We start from the raw sequence: 21764 nt of genomic DNA on the forward strand, positions 1-21764 counted from the left end.
GATGTGAAACAGCTGCAGTTTTTGAATGTTGTTTTTCTACAGTGGAGGATGAAGGTCTACAGTGACCTCTGCTGGTCACAGTGTGTCACAGCAACACGCTGTACATCTTATCACGTGTTCATAAGATCACAGAGAAAAGACCTCTGGTACAAATTAATGACGTTTTGTTGTATTTAACTATTTCAACACAACCTCATTACAAATGTATTTATTTTATTTCTGCGGACATATGAAAACTAAACCTCCTGTGTCATCACATATCACAAACTTTTCTTTTGTGGTTTATTTTTTAGTCCACAATCTAAATCTTTCCTTTTTATTTTTCTTATTTCATTGTTTATTTTACCTTTTGTAGACGTTATGAAAATACTTGAAGAGTCTTGTGAACACAATAATAACCCAAACATTTTATTATTATTTGTAGTATTTCTTTACAACTTAATTTACAGCAGTAATGATTATTATTATTATTATTATTATTATCATTATTATTATTATTATAATTATTATTATTATTATCTGTACTTATATAGTGATAAATGTGTTGTCAGTATATTTTGCCTTATTTTCACGAGGCAACAAACAGTTACATAATTCTTATTGTACTAATATTTAAACTTAATATCTAAAGTTAATATTTAAATCATTATACTATAGTTTATATAAATGTTGTTACTAATAAATTTAAAACTTTACTGACTATTCATCATCATTTAGCTTTTGGCGGAACCAATGAATAAAGTCGTTTCCGTCGGAGCAGCATACATGTGGGACGGGAGCGGTGGAAAGATGGCGGCCGCCATGTTCCAGATGTCCTGTTTGTACCGGGGCATGCTAGCGGTCCGGGTCCCCGGCGTCAGGACCCTGATCCCCGGTCTGGTCCCGGCGCAGTTCCGGACCTTCTCGGTGCGGAAAGAACCGGAACTGGAGGAGAACCCGTTCTACGGGAAATACCAGGACCGGATCCAGAGGCTGCGGAGGTCAGCGGCTAACATCCGGATCCCCGTTAGGAAAATCACTATGTTAAACTAATCCGCGTTTACAGTAGTTTACACGTTATGTAGATTTTAAATAATCATTCATTTGAAATCCTGATGATCTGATGATACATTCGGTTTAATTTGTAAACATCAAACTCTGAATTTACTTAGAAATATTAATATTTACAGATTATTAGCTCGTTATTCCTTAATTATTTTAGACTAATAAACGTGTGTGAGGAAAGAAAACTGAGGATTTTCATACAAACAAAGATTTGTTGGATCTTTAATTATTTGCCGAATTTATTAAAACACTTGTGATTCATAAATGTGTATAAACATAGAGTGAAATGTTTATTTGAGTTTTACAATATGAGGTCAAACATTAACTGGACAGATATTTAAATGGAGTTCGGCAGTTTTATCTTATTTAACTAAGACAGTGACAAAATGCTTCAAGACGAGAATCAGAGTAAAAATACAGAAATAAAACAAATCAGATGAAATAAAAACAGGTTTTTCTGGTAGAAGTTCACTTTGAAGTTCGTCTCTGTGTCTGGACACATTAAATTAATTTACAACACAGAATAAAGACGTCTAACAGTAATTATATTATAGTATTTTTTTATATATATGTATATTGATACTTAGTCTGATGTGATTTCAGCGCCAAACCGCAGGAGTACAAGGCTCGACTGGAGAAACGTCATGAAACCAAGAAGGAAGTGCTGGGACACTCGAAGCAGGCCGAGTTCGTCAGGCTCATGGAGCAGGAGGTGGACACACAAGACACAACACACAAGACACAACACACAACACTTTGAAAAGTCCTGAAACATCAGATAACGTCCTGAACACAATTACACTCATCTTAAGGACTGGCGTATTCTTGTTGCATCATTTGATAAATGACGAGAGCTTTCTTCAGACCAGACTTTTACCTTTAACTGGTTCCAGTGTGTAGTTAGACTCCTGTGATCTCATACTGGTTTCATTTGATTGACCTGCGACAGAACGGCTGTGTGAGTGAGACTCTTACTGTGTGAATCTTTGCAGCTGGAGAACAAGGACAAGATGGCTGCTGACGGAGCATCAGGAGGTTTCACCAAGAACAAGGTGAGAGGAGAGGAGACGAGAGGAGGAGAGAGGAGGAGCAGTTTAATCAGACAGATCTGAGCAGAGACGTAAACACGAGCAGCAGTTGAAGTTGAGATTTATAAAGAAATCCGTTTTCTATCCTGAAGGTGATAAAAATGTTGTTAAGATGTTTAAAATGTGTGAACTCGTTGTTCTTCAGACTCTGAGCTCCATCCTCAACATGGAGAAGATTCAGGAGATGACGGGGGAGGAGATCACAGAGGTGAGTCTGAGGGCGACGCAGCTCCGGTCACTCGTCTGCGTCACTTCCTGTCACGTGATCTACTGCAGCAGCTGGAACTGATCTTTGTTTTGTTCTTTCTCAGCTTTGGATGAAATATTATTCGTCGCATGAGACGATCAGCGCCGTCATCCCGGTGAGTCCAACTCCAGAGAGCAAGTCATTCTACAAACACCTTGTTAAATATTCATTTCCCACAGTTTCAAGTGAATTGAAACATTAACTTTGTCTTTATATTGAGGTCCACAATGGAAATTAGTGATGGAGTTTTATTGTGATATTCTTGATTGTTTTTCATTCTTTTTACTTCACGACCAAAGACGGGTTCTGGTTTGCTCTGTTGTTTGTTTAAAGCTTCAAGTCAACAACATATCTCAAATTTAAACTTCTTAAATTAGAAAGAAACGTATACAAATAATTGGTAAAACAACATAAACATTACTCCATGATGTATATCACACAGGACAATAGAACTTCACCTAAATATGCATTTTTAGTTTTAGAGATTATTAAAGTCTGTTTACGGATCTAATGAGCTGACGTCTCTTCACAGACACAGATCTACGAGATGATACTCAACAGGTCGGCGTCTTGTCCGATGGTGAGTTCACTGCTGCTCACACATGTTGATGAGAAACTGCAGAATAATCTGTTATACTCATGAACCTGCCGTGAATCCTAATTTATTTCCGTTTCCTCTCTGATCCTCAGTTCCTCTACGCTCTGCCTCAGAACGAGGGTTACGAGCTGTTCCTGGGTCAGTGGTCCGGACACGAGCTGCACTTCACCTCCCTCATCAACGTGCAGGTAAACCAACACAGAACGCTGTTATTTCAGTGGATGTTTGGAAGCAACAATCTGAAAACACTGAAGTTGTAGAGATCAGATTGATCAACGGCTCAAACACGTTTTATGGGAAATTAATTCTTAGTAATTATTAGGTCTTTGGAAACTGCACAAAAATCTGAAAACCTACGTGAAGTCAAAATTGTGAAAAGTCAAATTATTACCACGTGTCTATTAGATCATTATAATGTTATTAGGCTACTTGGTTTACTGGTCCTAATATACTGTTGCTTTCCTCAATGGCCTGAGATGAATCAACAACTTCTAGAATGTGCAGATGTTTATAGAGAATAAAAAAAACAAAATGTATCGGCATAATATTTAACATTGCTTTAAAAAGTTAGCTGGGCCTGTTATCGTCCCGGTGACCTGGAGGCGTCGGTCCCGGTGACCTGGAGGTGTCGGTCACCGTTCTGTTCTTCCTGTGTCCAGACGATGGGTGAGCACGCTCCCAGTCAGCTGATCCTCTACCACTACCCGGACCTGAAGGAGGAGAAGGGCGTGGTCCTCATGACGGCTGAGATGGACCCCAAGTTCATCGTAAGTCCACTGAACTGCTAATCCACGGCTGTATGGTTCTGATGATGTGGTTCAACCAGGTCCATCCTGGTTTGTTGGAATCATCATCGTCATCCTGTCGTCTTTCTCTTCTCAGACCGTCCACCAGGCTCAGTGCTTGGCCAATCAGGTGCAGCTGTTCTACGGCACACAGAGGCAGGAGACCTTCCGATTGGTGGAGACGTTCAACCACAACCCTGCAGACTTCAAACACATGTCGGTGATAGCGGAGCTGGAGCAGAGCGGCCTGGGCCCAGCGCCCCCCCCCCGGAGGCTCGTTGAGACACTAGAGACGGACTGAGGTCACAGTATCTGCTCGTCTGCTTTCCAGGAACTGACGGTTTTCGTTTTAAAAGAGACTCGGCGTTCTCCGCTTGGATAAACCCTGACCAATCACAGCCCTTCACGCTGTACCTGATGTCGGCTGCAGCGGCGGCTGCTGTGATTCAGGGAGAAAAGTTCTTCTCATGAACTGTGAACTCTGTCTGGGACTCAGATTGTTTCATCGTGTTTCCACAGGAGAATAATGTGGTAACTGATCGGTTCAGTAATGATAGAATAACACCGTATGACATTCTCCATGTTAGCAAACTGGACCTGGAAACTTTAAACACATTTAATGAATCATCTCCAAACCAACAAACCTTCTGATCAAATTAAAGCTGAAATAAATTATTCTGAATATTCTGCCAGATTTCTTCTCCTGTTGTGATGTAAAGTCTTTGATGCGTCCTGTAGACAAACTGAACACCGGAACATCTCAACACAAACATCAGGTTCCTGCACGTTTCCCAAAGCACAATGAAAACTGCAGTTTTGCTGTGAAGTCGGGGTAGGAGCACGGTTTCATTTTCTCCTGCCCTGATTGGACAGTTTGACTTCACCTACTTTTGTTGGGAAACATTCTGATTGGCTCGTCACCTCGGTCCTGTCAAATGTTTCAGTGGCGAACCTCCCGTTCATTTCAGATCTGTGTGAGCGAGGAAGCAAATAAAACATTTGCTTCCTCGGGTGAAGAAACACGATAGAAAGACGAACACAGAAGCAGCTCCTTGTTATTAATTCTCACTTTTATTGATTTCATATGAAAAAAAATACTGTGCAAATCCCCAAATGAATTTTTTAGGGATAGTCAGATATTCAGTGAAAAACACACAGGAAGAGTTATTTGTTCTCACACACAGACACACACACAGACACACACAGCCAGAGTGGAGGAGAGTTTAGCTGATAACAGATTCATTTGTTTTCTTTAAATCAAAATACTTTTTCATGATTATGTTAATTAAAACGTTCACCTCTGGCTTTCCGTACTCATGACTATAAGCCCCCATGGCACGAGCATTGTACACACACACACACACACACACACACACACACACGCATCATCCACTGAACAATAATGTGCTACAGTTTTCACTTTTTAAATTCTAGTCGTATCAAAATCGTACAAAAACAATGTTAATCAAAAGACCCATGTCTCCACTAACGTCCTGTACAGATCTACAAGTGTCTGTAACATCGCCCTCGCACTGCTCATCACAGAAACTCTCCGTTTCACAGTTTATTTCATCTACTCCACTCGCTCCGTGTTTCATGTTCATTATTGCAACATCGGGTCGGAGCTCCGGCACGATAACACTTTTCCTTTTCAATATTCACACTCTGCCAAAACACACAAGCTACAACACGTGAGGTCCAAACCTCTGAAGGGCTTTGAATTCATCCAGAAATGACTGAACTAAAACACAATGAAGCCCAACTTTATACTTTAGACGGTAAAGTATCAGAGGATGAACTGATTCAAATCCATCAGATAAGTTTGTGTAGCACTTCAATGGTTAAACTGACTGTCACAGTTTTCCTGTAACCTCGGAGACCACTTAAGGGAAAAGTATAAGACACAAGAAATCTGCCACAATAACTTTTACAGTTTGATGTAAAAAGTTGAGTGAAGTGTCACATCTGTGCTGGTTCCTGAGCGAGAAATTTGAGATTTTCAGCACCGAAAAATATATTTAGCAAGCATTTACATTTTGAAGAGAAATTATATGCAAGGGAAAGAAAATCTGCATGTTTACTGTTAACAACTGTCAGGATGGTAGAATCCTTCAGACTTCATGCTGGGCTCTAATACTGTTGATCCACATGATCAGTAAAAAGGAATCAGGGAGTTGAACGAGAGTTTAAGACTCAAAGGTTTGTTCAGACAGAAAGAAAAGGAACTGCAGACGTGTTTATTCTTTCCAATCAGCCAGTGAAACTAAGATGTTTATGAGCCTGTGGAAACGTTTGTGGCAGCTCAGACGAAACTCTTCCCTCTTATTATCAACTCATCACTCAGAGACCAGAGTCGACTGCTTTTCTGTTTTAGCGAAGTCTTTGTTCACGTCACAGGTTCAATTTGATCTCAAACTGACAAAAGCACAGAACTGGGCTGGAAGCAGAGGGGGGGGGGGGGGGGGGGACGTGAACTCAGTTCCCACCACGCTGCGTCTTCTATTCACGCCCACTCGTGTTTAGTCCTGCTTGTAACACATCAGTGCTGCACAGTCTATAAACCGTGTTGCAAGGTAAGCATTAGCACAATGCTACATGCTACAAGGTTTTCTACCTGGTGCGTATCCATCCGCGTGTCTGATCAGCCAGACGCATCAAACTGTGCTACAGCAAAGTGTGAGCCAACAGGAAACTGTTCCTGCTCTGGCTCCTCCAACCAAGGAGCTGGTGTATCTGGTGCAGGCACCTGAGCTCAGCCTCCGTCGTACCGTGTGCTCCGCTGCTGTGATTCCCTGAGTGGATCCTCTGCCGTCACATCTCAGTACATGGCCTCCGTGTCTCTGATGCTTCCAAACGACAAACTGAAAGTGCTTCCCAGTCTCTTGGTGACGCCGTCGCCCTCTCTCTTCTTCTTCCTGTTCCAGTTCAATAGGGAGGCGGAGCTCTGGCCCTTAGCCCCACCCAGCAGACGCTGCCGGGCGTTTTCTTTGTCGCTGCAGTGGGACAGCATGATGGCCCTCCTCTCCACCTGCTCACACACACACACACTCAAGTCACTGAACAGGTAAACGGCCACTGACGTCCCCCACACACTTCACCCTCAAGTTACCTGTGTGTCATGTGAGTGTAGCGTGACCACGCTGAGCTCCACCCTCCTGTCGCTGCAGCTCTTCAGCATGTGGACGACCTCGCTGTGTTTGGCCCATTTACAGTCCTCACCGTCCACTGCGACTATGTAGTCTCCTTCCCTCAGTCCGGCCTCCTGCACGACACGGGAGGAAACAGTGAGGATCTACACAAGGATTTACTGGATGTTCTCTCCAGTCAAACTGCTGGTGGATGTTGTCGTACCGCTGCACAGCCTCCGGGCACCACTCCTGCCACCAGGACGGGGGAGTCTCCTCTCAGCGTGAGGCCCAGTCCGCCCTCTCTCCTCTGCAGGCAGATGAGTCGCACCGGGCCCCAACGAGCCCGAGCACAGAACACTGACAGAGGCCCCTGCGGCACAGAGAGGAGTCATCTTCAGCTCATTCACTTCAATGTCTGGAGGTTATTCACCCGCTGAGGAGCTTACCAGTCTCTGAAAGATGTCAGTCACTTGGACTGTAGAGAAGTTGGTTGGAGTGATGTCTGGTTTCTGGTGGGTTTGAGCTGTAGACGGCAGGAACCAAATATCACCAACTGTCCTGTCATCACATATCGAGTATAACTGGTCGCAGCATCATTAAGTCTTACACTGTATCTCTGGAGCCTCTGCGGTTTCGTCAAAGTCGTCCTCTCGGTCCAGCTCTGAGTATTTGTCCAAAGAGCGTTTGTGTGTGAGGGACAACACGTCCTGCAGGATGTCCATCTTCCTCAGGATCTTACACAGGCCGTGGACACGCATGGCCTCCTCGTGTCGGATCACTGCACGCCGCAGGTGAGCTTTACCTGGATGCAGATTATTATTTACTCTTTTTAAATAGTGAACTTAAAATGATATCTAATGTAAACGTGTTTTATTCCCGTTCTAATGCTTCTGCTGCTTCACATGAACTCACCGAGCTTTCGTCTCTTTTCAGGGTCTCGTAGAATGAGGCTGAGTGAGGGTCCGACAGGAGCGCTGACGTAGAACTGGAGGAAAGCCTTCTCTGCTTCCTCGTGCTGCTGCTGCCTCTCCTCTTTCTCCTCTTCCTCAGCAGACGCTACAGAACGAGACACATCAGGTTCAGTCGTACTCTCACGTGATCAACACGACACAAACACAGATTGGATTCAGTTCTTTTTACTCACACATGTGGTCACAGAGTGCGACAGCAGTGTAGTAGTGTGAGAGAGCGCGGAAGTGTTCAGATTTGACCTGAACCATGGACGCCCACGAAAAAGGCACGTAGTCCTTCATCAGAGGCTGCGTCATGGTCTGCTGCACCAACAAGTAGACGTCCGACACCTACAGGAGACACATGCACATGTACACAGTGAGCACCGCGGCACATCGACAGTAACGACGCAGACTAACCACAGACAGGAGCAGTCACCCGTGCAGCCTCTTGTGCCAGGCGGAGCTGGGACGTGAAGTGTGCGTCCCGCGTCGTGAGCGTGACGCGCTCAAAGATGCACTCCTGCACCTGGGCGACCATCAGCCGGACCAGCATGCAAAGCGACGGGCCACTCATGTCCAGACTCGGAGCGTTGGAGAAATTCTCCTTCAGGTAATTAAATGCACCTAAACACACAGAAGGAAATGGATCAGTATAATAATCAGTCGAACCACAACAACAAAACCTTCTGCCGTTCTCACAGCTGATCGATCAGTCAGACTATCAATGACGTTTTTGATCAACTTTTCATTTTCAGAACTAAATCGACCAAAACCTCAAACGTTAACTAATTTCAGTTTTTCAAATGTGGAGAATCTCTTCTTAGATCTGTTGATATCATTGTATATTGAATTTTAAGTTTTAGTTTGTTAAGTAAGACGTTTAAAGATCTGGAACATTTAACGTTTTAAGCCTTTATCAACCCCTGAAAATGTTCCACCACTGAATCTTGAATTGTCTGAAGCAACTGACGTCTGGGTTCTCTCACATTCAGCCCCTCTGGATCCTTTCTGGAGTTTATCCAGAGCTCAGTGCAGGTCTGAAAGCAGCTGTAAGTTACACAATTTAACTCAGAATAACGACCAACAGGATAAAAAATGATTAGTTTCAGCCCTAGATTAAATAAATTCAATATGAGCGAACACAACTACGATTAGACTCATAAGGTGAACAGGTTCAACTGTGATTGATTGAAACAATGCTTCTGATATGGCTGGGAACCAAGCTGTGTGTGATTGTGTTGTTTCAGTACCTGCGGCTCTCTGAAAGGCATCGATCGCTCGGTCTATCCCGGCGGCTGCAGAGCGGTCCTGCCGTGCTCCGATCTGCGTGTACAGGGCGCCGATGTTGAACAACACGCTTCCTTTCTCGAAGGCCAGCGCACGCTGACACGACGGGACGCCGGTCAGAGAGTCGTACCTGAGAGAGAACTACAGTGAACTCCATGATTCAGCTTTTTAATGAATGCACATTTCATTTAATCTGTATAGCACAACATGTCTTTATCATTCTAAAGATGCCTGGTACCAACTCCTCAATGGAAACCATGCTGACTAACATGAAGTGTTTCTGTCCTACCAGTGGAAGTGAACGCCGAGGTTCCTGAGTGGAGGAAAGAAGCGCTGGTCCAGGTAGTACAGCTGGTTGTAGTACTCCATCAGCAGCTCCAGACCGGCCTGGTTACGACTGGGAGTGCGCATGGCCTGACCACAGAGGACAGATAAACCTCTTACGTCACAGACAGACTCTGAGACCTTTTACACAATGTTCTTTTACCACTGCCAGGAGCTAAATCGATTTTCCACAACTATGTTAATAAAAGAATCTAATATTGAAGTAGATGAGTGTTTGTTTTGAACAAAGTCATATGAGGGAATTTCTGAACCTGTCTGAGCTCCATAAGCTCTTTGATCTCCTTGTCGTACAGAGAGCTGTCCTCTCCGTAGTGCTCGCAGATGAAGTCCTGTGGGAGGAGACAGAGCCGGCAGGAGGAGAAGTCAGTTTCACAGTGATCTGCGTACATGTCCTCATTTCACAGTATGCAAACAAACAGATGCTCCTCTACAGCAGAAGAATACAAGACACAGAACGCTAAATTATGAAAACAAGCTGCTATAAATCAGTTTTCAGTTTAAACCGCTGCATGTTCGTGAGCCGGGAGGTTTTCCTGAGATGTCGTGTTCTCAAGAATGAGACGGAGAAATGTACAAGATGCTGTATTCACCTGGATGGAAAGTGTGAAGTCCACCTCTTTGGTTTCTTTTAGGCCGAGAGGGATCATGGGAACGTTGACAGCCTCACTGTGAAAAGAAATAAATACAGAATGTGTTTGTAGTCTGTCACCAATGTACACACACACACACACACACACACACACACACACACTCACAAACAGTGTGCTGGTTTCTAAAATGCCTTGAATATATAATACTGTTCTCAAAGAACAATATACTTCAGGTGCTTTAACAAACCCTTTACATTTGATGAGGTTAACCAAATATCAATTTGTGAAGTTAAATAAGTTCATATTATATTAAAGGTGTTTCTTGTCACCATGTCATTCTCTGATGTCCCTGTAAGAAACTGTCATAAAGCTCCTGCAGGAACCTTTGAGGGTTCCAGTGAGACCTCGGGTCACGGGTTCTGGAGGAACCCTGTTTATTAAGAGGGAGTCCACAAGCACCTTGAAGGGTTCTGAGAAGAACCCAGGTCCTGGTGTTTTCTGAGGTTATCTAATGACAACAAACACCATCTGCTTACCTTCAAACGCAGCAGGGCTCCGTCCTGCTAATAAGCAAAGCTAAAGCCAAGTATTAACCCTCACGCCCGGGCTCCCTCCCCTCCCCCATACCCGCCTCCTCTCGTTGACCATGAACACAAACACTCACACACACCACACACTAATCAGGGGGTTTATCCCTCCCATGACCTGGGGCTGCACGGGGGGGAAATCTCTGAGCTGTTGTGTGTGTTTGTATGCGTAAGGCAAAATGTCCTCACATCTTGAGTGAAGCCCTTCAGGCCACATCCATACAACTGTGTTCTCATTTGAAAACAGCTTTTTTAAACTCAAACGATCTCTGTCTACATGAGTGTTTTTATCACTTTTAATCCCCGTGCATTCTAACACCTGAAAACACATATCACATGACCACTCACGGACACGGGGCATATTATCTTATCTCCTCCACATGTAAATCACTGTAAAATGCCGTTGTTAGCTGTTAGCTGTTAGCAAAGACAACAGGGTCAGTAACACTTGCAAATGTTTCTCCATGTTGTTCTACACTGGTAACTAAGGCTGGTTGTTTTCCTCAGGACGGGGGTCATGTGACAGGAGCCTGACGAATCAGTGAAGGCTACATCATGACCCAAAATGTTTGAGTGTTTTCAGCCTAAAACGGGGACAGCTCTAAAGCTGTGGAGTAGTGTGGACACCAGGTGGATCCACAGCAGGGCTGATGCTTTTGGACGTCGCCTAATTCTACACAACACAAAGTTTTAACCTCTTGAACAGTCTTTAAAAACTGAGATCTAAACAAAATCCAAAACGTTAACTGGTCCTCACGAAGATAAACACAACAGAATACAAAAAACGATCAACTGTTTCATCAGTGTGATGAACGTGGCCTGGGCTTCTCATCACAGACAACAGGAGGGTAGTGTGGGTCCTGGCTGTGTACCTGTCGGTCTGGTACACCTCCATGTTGCTGTTGAGCTCCTCCAGTTCTTCCTTCAGCAGCTGCAGGTTGGAGTTGACGAAGCTGAGCTCCATAGCAACGGTCTCCCTCACCTTGTTGTTGGTCGTCGCCCTTCACAATAAAAGAAGAAGATATCGTCCATCAGTGTCAGTGACGCCTGTGAAATGTTTGTCATCTGTCTGTAAATGTTTTTGTAGTTTATGTAATTGAGTTTCAGACTAAAAGAAAGACAATTGTGTTAGCGTGTGCACTTTGTTACACATCTCACCAACACCATAAACACACAAAGCTGGTGACTTGTCTTTCTCAATAAATGTGTGCATCATCTCTCCACCTCCTTCATCATCCTCTGTTCAGTCCAAGACTCTCAAACACAAGGGTGGGGGGGAAGGTTGCTGTACTTATCTCTCGGGGGGGCTGAGAACTCAGTGTTCCTCTGAGGCGTCACTCGGTTACCATGGTAACTAATGACAAACACTTTGCTGGAAGGGTGGCGAAGAAAATCCCCCAGAATTAGGCAATCAGTAAATTCCACCGGCACAAAGATACAACAACACAGAGCTGAAGAAGATGAGATGAGCCGACGAGCAGAGAAACGAGAAACACTGCTCAGTGCACAAAACTCTGAACAGGAGTAACTCTGACAAACTTTAAAAAAGACGAGATCATACAAACAAAAGAGTGATTTCAGCGAAGCAGCATAAATAGAAACGAACGAGAGTTTCTCTTCATTTGGAATCTAAAGGTAGAATTAAAGGTCACGGTGCTGAGTCATCAGATGCATCATCAGCTGGGAGATTCAGGGAGGATAAGTCAACAGAAACTGTCGAAGGCAAAGCCAAACTATTCAAGTCAGAGATTAAATAATGCACTGAAAAAGTCACACTCCTCTCCCTGTGTGAACAGGCTATAAGAAACAGATCCGTGAGGTTTCCTTCATTCTGAGTCCTGACAGACAAAGTTCTGCAGGAAACTGGATCTGTGGACAAACTGTATTCTTTTTTACCTCCGTCACTTTCTGAAGGTAAATTCAAACCTGTTCTTTTTACCTCTGCCAACGAGGTCATGTTTCTCGTCTGTCTGTTTGTCAGTTGTCTGTCTGTATGTCAGCAGGATTACGCAAAAACTACTGGACGGACCAGGAGGAAGGATGTGGGTCAGGAAAGAACTGATTAAAGTTGGTGTGGATCCGGATCCGGGAGCTGATCCAGGAATTTGTTTTTATCACTCAGTTTCTTTAACATTGTGAGAAGGATGTTTTTCAACAGTTTTACTGATTTCTCAGAGAATAATTAATGGATCTTGATGAATCAATCTGACATCTTCAGAGGACTGACATTTATGAGCTGCTGAGCCTGGTAGGAGGTATGAGCTCTACTCAGTACCATTCTACTAGTGTGTATGTACTAATACTTCTGGTTAGGGTTGTTAAAACTATGATGATCAACTGAACACAGTCACACTAAAAAATAAAGGTGAGTGAATTTATGGACATGACTGGTTTCTTGTGGAGAAAAGAGAGAAGAGTGAACAAAGTGGAGATCATAGAAGTCTCATAGTACGGACTCTCCTTAATGGTTATTTATGTTTTTTCTCATTAAATTATGACTTTACTCTTATATTCTTGTTATATTACAACTTTATATCTTTTTTCTTGAACTCTAATATGGCCGTAATACCCCGTCGTACCTTTGAGCTCCTTTTGAAGGATCTTTCCAGTTCGACCATTTTACATTCACCTCTCGCTCCGTCACTTCCTCCTGGTTTCACACGCACACATACACAAACACACACACACACACACGCACACGCACACGCACACACACACACACACACACACACACACACACACACACACACACACACACACACACACACACACAGACCTACATCTAGGATCAAGCCAAGGACAATCTGATTAGTCAGCTTTAACTGGGCAACCACATATCCCCTTCACACACACCCACTTGCACGCACAACATTCTGCAGCTTTTGAGGGAAATAAAAATAAATCTCTATTAGCAGAAAGCTGGAAGTGTCGGGGGAGCAGGAAGCTGGTGATCACAGTTAAATAAAAACCAAACTAACTGATAGAGGATTTAACTGCCGTCCAGCTGGATTCTCACAGAGGGACACAATGTGACGTCTTCATGGGCCAATCACAACCCATCTTTCATCCGTAATTAGCATCGCCTCCCCCCCGTCAGCACCCACACCACGACCCAGTTCCACAACAGTTTCACAGGGAGTGAAACATAAAGGGAGGAGTTTCTGTGTGTCAGTATGTAGGTGTGTGTCTGTGTGTGTGTGTGGGGGTGTGTGGGTGCGTGTGTGTCAGTATGTGTGTGTTTGTGTGTGGGCTATTCCAGTTGACCGGAAAAGGGGGAGGACAAAAAAAAGAGAAAGGTCTGACGGTGCCAGACAAATAAGTGGGGGATGAGGCTGCCGGGGCCTCGCTGGAAATCTCTGCATGGGAACAGGACGGGAGGCGGACACAAAGCCAGCTGATTACAGGCCGCCAGCCTGCGCGGGGGTCCTCTTTGTCTCTGTGACCCCCCGTCCCAACAGAAAGGGCACGAGCACTTGTTTTATTTCCCCTGAACTGAGTCATCACCTTTTAGGATAACAGCCTGAAACCGGTCAGAAATGGAGCTGAGGGGAGAAACAGCCTGTTGAAGTATTAGCTTTAAATATCAATTAGTGCTATAAACAGCTGACTGATCAATCACACCAATTCATTATTCAATTCATTATTAAAGTGAATTCACTGGATCCAGCTTCTCATTTTGCTGCTTTTTTCTACTGTGTAACTGCTCTTCTTTTGTATTCTTGTGAACTAATATCTATGAATTTAGGATTATGCATCAGTCAAGAAAAAGTCTTACTTAACAAGTATATGGGTGATAAAAAGCTAATAAACTAACTGAGTGACTAAATAACAATGAACACAGTTCATTAGTGGTAGTGGCCCTGCCGTCCATCATCCATCTCCCCTGAGAAAGATCTTTGTGAAAGTTAATTAGTCATAGCCAAACAAGTGCTGGGATAATAGTGAGGAGTTGTGTGTTGATCTTATTAGATTCTGACACGGCACTTCTAACGAGGCACAAGCAGCTCCTTGCTTTAATTAAGTGGCTCCTCCTTCTACTCCCTCTTTACGAGCGAGGGAGCTCCAGCTAACCCCACTGTTCTCAGACTTCTGCACATCGGCCTATTCAGGCCGGCAATGTTCTCAAACCTGCCACAGCCAAAAGGTGGATAGAGCAGATGTATGCACATATATTAAATGTACAGTTTTCAGCATCTCTTCAGTCATCTACGTCCGAGGGGATTAACAAACATGCACAGCCTGAGACGTAGTTAAGAGGAAAGAAAGGAGAGCGACGGGGAGAAGCTGGGGAGGATAAAGATGATGTTAATGTTCTCAGAGAGAACACTTTGATGTTCTGCCACCGTTCCTTTTTTCATTTCCCTCATTTCTCCACCAATAAAACTCGTGCACGCTGTGTGAATGACAGCCTGCTGCTTCCAGAGCTCAGTTCAGCTCAGTTCAGCTCAGTTCAGCTCAGTGTGAGTAAATCCCATATTTCCAAAAGTATGCAGGGTTTAATATTGTTATGCATGATTCTTTAAAAAGTACTGAAATGAAAAGAGAGACACATACGCACAACACAAAGGACCAGACAGACACATAAACACACACGTTTACACACAGTGAACACAAACAGAGCCATAAAACTGGGTGGTGCTTGTCTGTGTGTGTGTGTGTGTGTGTGTGTGTGTGTGTGTGTGTGTGTGTGTGTGTGTGTGTGTGTGTGTGTGTGTGTGTGTGTTTTCGGGGGGGAGTCAGTGATCTCTGACCTTTTCCCACAAATGTGACAGAGCCAACACGTTAACAAAAAGTGACCGACACAGAAGAGACGTGAACCACATCCATCACCACATCTCAGAGAGGAGAGCGCTGGCCTTCTCAATCCTAAAGGAACATTATGAAGAACGGGTCCATCTTTAAATATTAGTGATGTCACGAGAAGTGAGAGCTTTGTACCAAGCTCTCACTTCTACTACCACTCTCCTTGTGCTGCAGAGATGTAGGTAGTGAAGATATGATTCTTCCACTCCACATTATAACACTACACATGTTCTAAGGTCACAATAACAGTGACTACAGGGAAGGGGGTGGGAATCCTTCACTCTATACGTCAGTAACAACATCTAAATGTTTCAGAACTGTGACAGCTCATATCTTTTTTAACAGTGCTCCACAAACTACATTCTCTTCATCTCACCGCTCAGTATTTTCACATTATTGGTCGATCACCATCTTACTGCATTTAAAGACACTGACTATGTGGATTTGTAGTAATGAATGATAAAGCATTAGAACACCTAATAAAATAAACATGTTAACATTCTCTAAGTGAAATAGATTTTCAAAGACAATTAAAAAAGTCAAACCAACACCGCACACAGTAATTTAGTGCTGCACCTTATCCTCAAAGTTCAGGAAAGGGAAAGTTCCTCAGCAGTTGAGCGACATCAACAATTTGATTTCACCCAATTCTGTTATGTGCATCATAGAATCCCACAGATGTAGATCATCAGTGCAGCAGAAGAAAACCAGCCTCCTGACTCTGACCTCACCTGAACAGGTTCTCTGCTCCTGCTCTCATGCGCATCTCCTTGTTGATCTGCTGGTTGATGCGAGCTCGTCTGTGCTGCAGTTTGCTGCGCTGGGTCTGGGTGAAAGGATCACATCCCTGCAGAGTGATGAGGAAGAAATGAATGAATTCATTAGCTACAGCGACACATCTCAACACGTCAAGGTTCATTTCAGTCTGTATGACCACAGAAGTACTGAAGACGACAGCGTCACTGATGTTTGTGGACGTCCCATCCAAACCAAGTGGAACGTCCAAAAACACGAATCCAGTCACCTTAATTACTCCATGTTCTGTTCCTGCCAAATAATGTGATTGCTTTGGCACTTTGCTGCTTTCTTGTCAAGCATATTGTAAAAATGTTTATAACAGACTGCATCGGAATAAGATTTCATATCTGCATGTTCCCCAGAAATACACAAGGATAAATAGCAGGGATTCTTCAGCAGCGTCGTTCTCAGGATCTTATTGGATCCTTTTGGTAGAAATACAGACATGAAACTCCCAGAGAGAAATACTTCATGGTGGAGATAACAGCGTGTAAAGGATTCTGTCAGAAACAAGAGTCACTGAAGAGGAGAGCGTCACAGATACTGAAGAAGGAAACGATCTGATGTGGTACAGAAAGAACCGAACCTCCACTCCAGCAGGATCTCATGTTTTCAGTTTTTAGTATATTTTGAAATAAGCGAGAGACTCGTCTAACTGGCCAGGAGTGAAACCAGGGACCTGCTGCTGGAGGCGTGTTCATGAACACATGTGGTACGTGCCCTCGCCATCAGGTCGCTCCAGGATAACATGTTTAATAGAAAAGGGACCTGGTAATATGTCAGAGCTGTTTATCTGCCTGAGGATTTAAAGGCCTCTTAAATCTCACTTCAACAGACATTCAGCCCACAGCACCCCCACAGCACCCCCACAGCTGCCTGTTACAATGTGCTCCCAGGGAATCGATCACACGCTGCACCACACGTACAGTAACCTGACAGATACTGTACTGTAAACACTCTGAACACTCCCTCTCCTTATCCCTGTAGCCTCCGTCCATCACGTCTCCACCCGGCAGGAGCCAATTTGTTCAGTAAATGGACGTTTATCACTTTCTCCCACTCCTTCTCCCCCGTTATCGTGCTGGTTCCCTCTCACCCAGTTAAGGTGTTTGTTTAGCATGCACACGTCAAGTAATCCTCAGGGTGCCTGCGTGGATTAGGACTCGGGCCAAGCTCCCACCTCTGCTGCACCATCAGGAGGACGGAGGCCGCTCGACATCTGTGCAGCCACAGTCTGAGCGCACAACTCGTTTGTCAGCAACACAAACAAGTGAACCTACAAACTGCTGCTATCACAGTTATCTTCTCAGTCCAGCAGCAGCAGGACAAGTGCCTTGCTTCAGGGCACCACGTCTGTGATCCATATTTATAATCCATCCGTGTTTTTCCAACACACCCACGGTGTCTTTGGTTAATTCAAAGGAGCAGTTGGACCTGATTAAATCCAGTTCCTGCCGACACCGGACGGCATGTGGGGTAAGCAACAGGTTGCCAGTGTATTTCAGGACCAATGCAGACATGAAACAACCTTTCACACTCACACCTACGGCCAATTAAGAGTCTCCAATTAACCCCAGTCTGCATGTGTTTGGACTGAAGGAGGAGCAGGAGCACACGGAGAAATCCCACTCAGACAGACAGTGCTAACCACCGTGCCACCACCGTGCCACCACCGTGCCACCACCAGCCTGATTGCAAAAACAAAAAATGTTCCCACTTCCAGTTTAAAGCTTTAAGGATAGATTTGAGTTCAGGTCGGGGTTAGTTAAGACGTGTGTACTTGTACCTCTATCTCTGTGGAGTGAGGACGTTTTAGAGAGTGAGGACGTTTTAGAGAGTGAGGACGTTTTGGTCCCAACTCTTTCAAAGCCCTGTTTGAGGGTTGAGACTTGGTTACAGGGTTAGAAGGAGGTTAAAGGGATAGTTCGCCCCAAAATGAAAATTCACTGAAGTGTTATGACGCCGTTACGAGTTGAATTTGGATTGTGGACACTTGGATGACATCATTCTGTTGTTTCTGTCGTTTCATTACGTCCGTAGAAGTGGTCTTGTTTACTTTAATGGGATTCTGCTGCAGCGCTGTTTACCCCTGAAACTCCACAAGTGGTTAATGGAATCAAACACTTCACCCCCCCCCATCATAGTGGTGAGTGAGTGTGTGTGTGTGTGTGTGTGTGTGTGTGTGTGTGTGTGTGTGTGTGTGTGTGTGTGTGTGTGTGTGTGTGTGTGTGTGTGTGTGTGTGTGTGTGTGTGTGTGTGTGTGTGTGTGTGTGTGTGTGTGCAGGTGTCCCACCTTCCGGATGCTGCCCTCTGTGGGCAGCGTGAGGGGCAGCTCATCGTCTGAGGCTCCGTCTGACAGCGACATGTCCAACTCTCTGTGGAAACACACACACACACACACACACACACACACACACACACACACACACACAAGCGGGTTTTAAACACACGCTCCCGTCACGAGCCACGTTCGAACCACACACTGACGCTGGGGGGACAACTCGCCTGGCCGCAGGTTCCTCCATCATGGAGAAGCACCGGGGGTTCGAACCCCTGCTACATTCCTCTGATCCGCTTTGTGTGGGTTCAAGCGACAGAGGAAGAAAGTTCAGTGAGAGAAAAACAACCTGCAGCTTCTTCTCCTTCTTCTTCTTCTTCTCCTTCTTCTTCTTCTCATGACCCTGAGTCCTCCTCCTCCTCCTCCTCCTCTGTTTTTCTCTCTGCAGCTGCTGAAGCTTATTCGCTGAGGCGGGTCGCTAAAATTGACTCCAGCCAATCACGTGTCAGTATTCCGGAGCGATAGTAGAGTGGACGAATCAGAGGGAGGATTAGGGGCCGAACGAGGGCCGACGCCGACCAATGAGGAGACGATCAAGGCGTCCCCCCCCCCCCACCTCACTCAGCGGGCTGTTGCCATGACGACGTCAGGGTTGTGGCTCGTGAGTGGACGAATACGGATTATAACGTACTTTACGCAAATTACGTTCAAAAACTACAACACTTGATATACTTACTTATACTACTATTACTAGTATTACTAGCACATTGCTACTACTAATAATAATATTAATAACTATAGCTATAACATAATAATAATAATTATAGTAATAATAATAATAATAAATAATAATGTTAAAAGTAAAAGTATCAATTCTGTAGAAAAATGTCTCCTGCGATTGATTGATATATTATTATCTCTCACAAAATTAGGTTTATAACATTAATTGTAGCATTATATTGCACAGAGTACAGTTATTTAAGTTGTTCCCACATTAGGAGTCACACACAAAACAATAATACTAATTCACCTACACATCTGGATTATGTTTAGACATTTTAGTCTTTATATTTAAATATATATATTAAATGCTTGAATATTCTCTCTGTTTGTGTCCTGACCCATTTTTAATGAATTATCTGAGGAGTTTAAAAGTGAACACAGGAAACTGCATGACTTTGAACTTGTGCTTGATCAACATTTCGTCCTAGAGAGAACCCGTTGGTATTACTGTGGTCCGGTTTCCCTCCGAGGCCCCGACTGTCTGACGAGATGAACGTCGTCATCATTCTTCCCTGTTTCCTTTGCAATGTCCCCATTTGCATCATCTCGCTCAGTCAGACTCGGCCTCACTTCTTCACTGTCTCAGCACTTTGGTTTTTACCAGACGTTCGCAGCGTTCTCATCTAAACTAATTCATCCTGATCCAATTTATCTTGGTTCCAGGGCTCTGGTCAGAAGTAGATTGTTCCAGGATGGTGAGGACACAATGAAAGGACCCGGCCTCCGAACAGAGGTTGGTGCTCGTCCCCATCACTGCCTCTCAATTTGTCAGAGCACGTCTCCATATGGCAGCTCCTCCTGTCCCCGTCCAGCCGGTAATTCTATCTGTGTATATCTGTGCCTGTGTCCTGCAGGCAGCCACTCAGCTCGGAGGAGGCGGACCACTCACCTACAGGATTATGTCAGGACGGGGGTCCTGTGTGGGAAGTTAATTAGCAGTGGGGAGAGTTGGTTTGATTCCAGGGAGCGAAAGATGAAGAGAAACTTGAAAGAGAAAAGGAAGAGAGAAAATTAATGCAAGATGACAGCAGAGTTTTCTATGTCGACTATCACAGCCTCCTTATTGTGCAGTTTCTACATCTAACGACTGGTTAAGATTAAAGATGAAACTATGTGTTTCTATTTAGTTTTACACTCTCAAAAACCTAAATGATCACGGCTATCGGTTTTATCTGTATTTATGTTTAAACAGTTCTGATTCACAAACTGAGGTAGTTTCAACAAGTTTTATATAGAATGATATATTTATTATCAATAAAAGATAATATGGCACCAACACCAAAATAAAATGTAACATAATCATTGAAGAAGGTAAGTAATAAGTTATTATTATAATCTAATGACAGAAAGTGTGATAGTTTAACACTTACACTTTGTGACGGACTTTTATTTTTATAAATATTGATCAAACATGTTACAGTGAAATTACTGGTGTAAGTTTTGGGCTGATGTATTTACACCGAACAGAAAACTAGAAGTTTAAAAAAACCTAATGAACTCTGAATATTAGACTGTCTCTGCTGTTGTTCTGCTGTTTGGCCACTACAGGGCGCTATCACACAGTGAATATCACACTGAGTTTCAGTGGGTTGAAACATCTTCATCCATCTTTCATCTAATCTTATTTGTACTGCAGATATTCACAAATCACAATCGGTCTCATAGGGTTTTGACATTCTGACTGTAATTTATAATAAAACTTAAAGTTACTCTGCATGATGGGAACAGTTTGGATCATTAAACACTATTTTGTGAAGATTGTCTCAGAAATGATGACGTACTGAATATGATGAACAGAATTGGTAAAGATTTATTTTGCCTCCTCCTCTGAAACTCAGCAGAACCAAACTTTTATCCTCAGGTTGTTTCCTCTGGAGGTCAGAGTCTGAATCTGCAGCAGCTCAAGCTGAAGCCACATTTACTGGATGTGAATGAAACGGCTCCATGTTCATTCATGTAAAGTTTATGTGAAGTTTACTGAGAATCAACACAAGGTAACGACGTCTCCATCGTTTGAACTGGGAGAGTTTGTACAGTCAAACTTTTCTTTCTGGCTGCTCACATTAAGACGGAGCTCCACTGGTGTACGAGGCCGAGCGACACTTTCAGACAATCCATCACTTTGTGTGCTTTGCTCTCTCTCTGCTGTCACTGTGAGAAATGTCTCCCTGAAAGTCAGGCAGCAACAATGAACCTTTCACGAGGCTGAACAGGAGAAAAGCTTCAGTTTTCTGGATCATTTGTTGAACGCATTAATCACAAAGTACAGAAAACGAGGAAGAATGTGCACGGACATATTTAATTTAGTTAGGGAAGTTGATATGAAAAATAGGACATTATGAAAAGGGACAGTCGTTCTCCAGACGTGATTAATATTCATTAGTGTGGTTGTAGCCATAAAAGCTCGGGCTGGTGGGTAAAGGAGGCAATTGTCTGCTGAGAGGGGCCCC

The 21764-nt window shown here is 43.9% G+C and overlaps 2 protein-coding genes across 3 annotated transcripts; one reads left to right on the top strand and one right to left on the bottom strand.

Moving 5' to 3' along the window:
* The first annotated feature begins 758 nt into the window (after positions 1 to 758).
* On the top strand, positions 759 to 4451 carry atpaf1 (ATP synthase mitochondrial F1 complex assembly factor 1). 2 transcript variants are annotated; one of them, XM_034582235.1, is made up of 9 exons: positions 759 to 980; positions 1648 to 1756; positions 2037 to 2096; positions 2278 to 2340; positions 2444 to 2494; positions 2912 to 2959; positions 3070 to 3165; positions 3637 to 3744; positions 3860 to 4451. In XM_034582235.1, the coding sequence occupies exons 1-9, from the start codon at positions 766 to 768 to the stop codon at positions 4061 to 4063; spliced, it is 954 nt and encodes a 317-aa protein (XP_034438126.1). In that variant the 5' UTR covers positions 759 to 765; the 3' UTR covers positions 4064 to 4451. The 2 variants fall into 2 exon arrangements, with proteins under 2 accessions (XP_034438126.1, XP_034438127.1); XM_034582236.1 differs by lacking the exons at positions 759 to 980; positions 1648 to 1756; positions 2037 to 2096 and adding an exon at positions 2144 to 2164.
* Positions 4452 to 6351: 1900 nt separating this feature from the next.
* rhpn1 (rhophilin, Rho GTPase binding protein 1) lies at positions 6352 to 18969 on the bottom strand. Its single transcript, XM_034582218.1, has 16 exons — positions 18759 to 18969; positions 18547 to 18628; positions 16187 to 16302; positions 11525 to 11653; positions 10066 to 10141; positions 9727 to 9804; positions 9420 to 9544; positions 9094 to 9260; positions 8280 to 8467; positions 8035 to 8191; positions 7803 to 7946; positions 7498 to 7692; positions 7337 to 7413; positions 7114 to 7260; positions 6872 to 7024; positions 6352 to 6790 (listed from the first exon to the last, which is right to left on the bottom strand). Exons 1-16 carry the CDS (start codon positions 18779 to 18781, stop codon positions 6581 to 6583), a joined length of 2067 nt encoding a protein of 688 aa, XP_034438109.1. The 5' UTR covers positions 18782 to 18969; the 3' UTR covers positions 6352 to 6580.
* Between the last annotated feature and the right edge of the window lie 2795 nt (positions 18970 to 21764).

The sequence above is a fragment of the Hippoglossus hippoglossus genome, chromosome 4 (assembly GCF_009819705.1).
Source record: "Hippoglossus hippoglossus isolate fHipHip1 chromosome 4, fHipHip1.pri, whole genome shotgun sequence".
Lineage (NCBI taxonomy): Eukaryota > Metazoa > Chordata > Actinopteri > Pleuronectiformes > Pleuronectidae > Hippoglossus > Hippoglossus hippoglossus.

Excerpts from the sequence above, each read along its gene's own strand:
- atpaf1 (XM_034582235.1), top strand. The coding sequence starts at position 766 with ATGTGGGACGGGAGCGGTGGAAAGATGGCGGCCGCCATGTTCCAGATG. Across the intron at positions 1,757-2,036 it reads TCAGGCTCATGGAGCAGGAG|CTGGAGAACAAGGACAAGAT; the intron begins GTGGACACACAA and ends GAATCTTTGCAG. Across the intron at positions 2,495-2,911 it reads CGATCAGCGCCGTCATCCCG|ACACAGATCTACGAGATGAT; the intron begins GTGAGTCCAACT and ends GTCTCTTCACAG.
- rhpn1 (XM_034582218.1), bottom strand. The coding sequence starts at position 18,781 with ATGATGGAGGAACCTGCGGCCAG. Across the intron at positions 8,468-9,093 it reads TGCCTTTCAGAGAGCCGCAG|GTGCATTTAATTACCTGAAG; the intron begins GTACTGAAACAA and ends CTGTGTGTTTAG. Across the intron at positions 7,261-7,336 it reads CTGACATCTTTCAGAGACTG|GGGCCTCTGTCAGTGTTCTG; the intron begins GTAAGCTCCTCA and ends TCTGTGCCGCAG.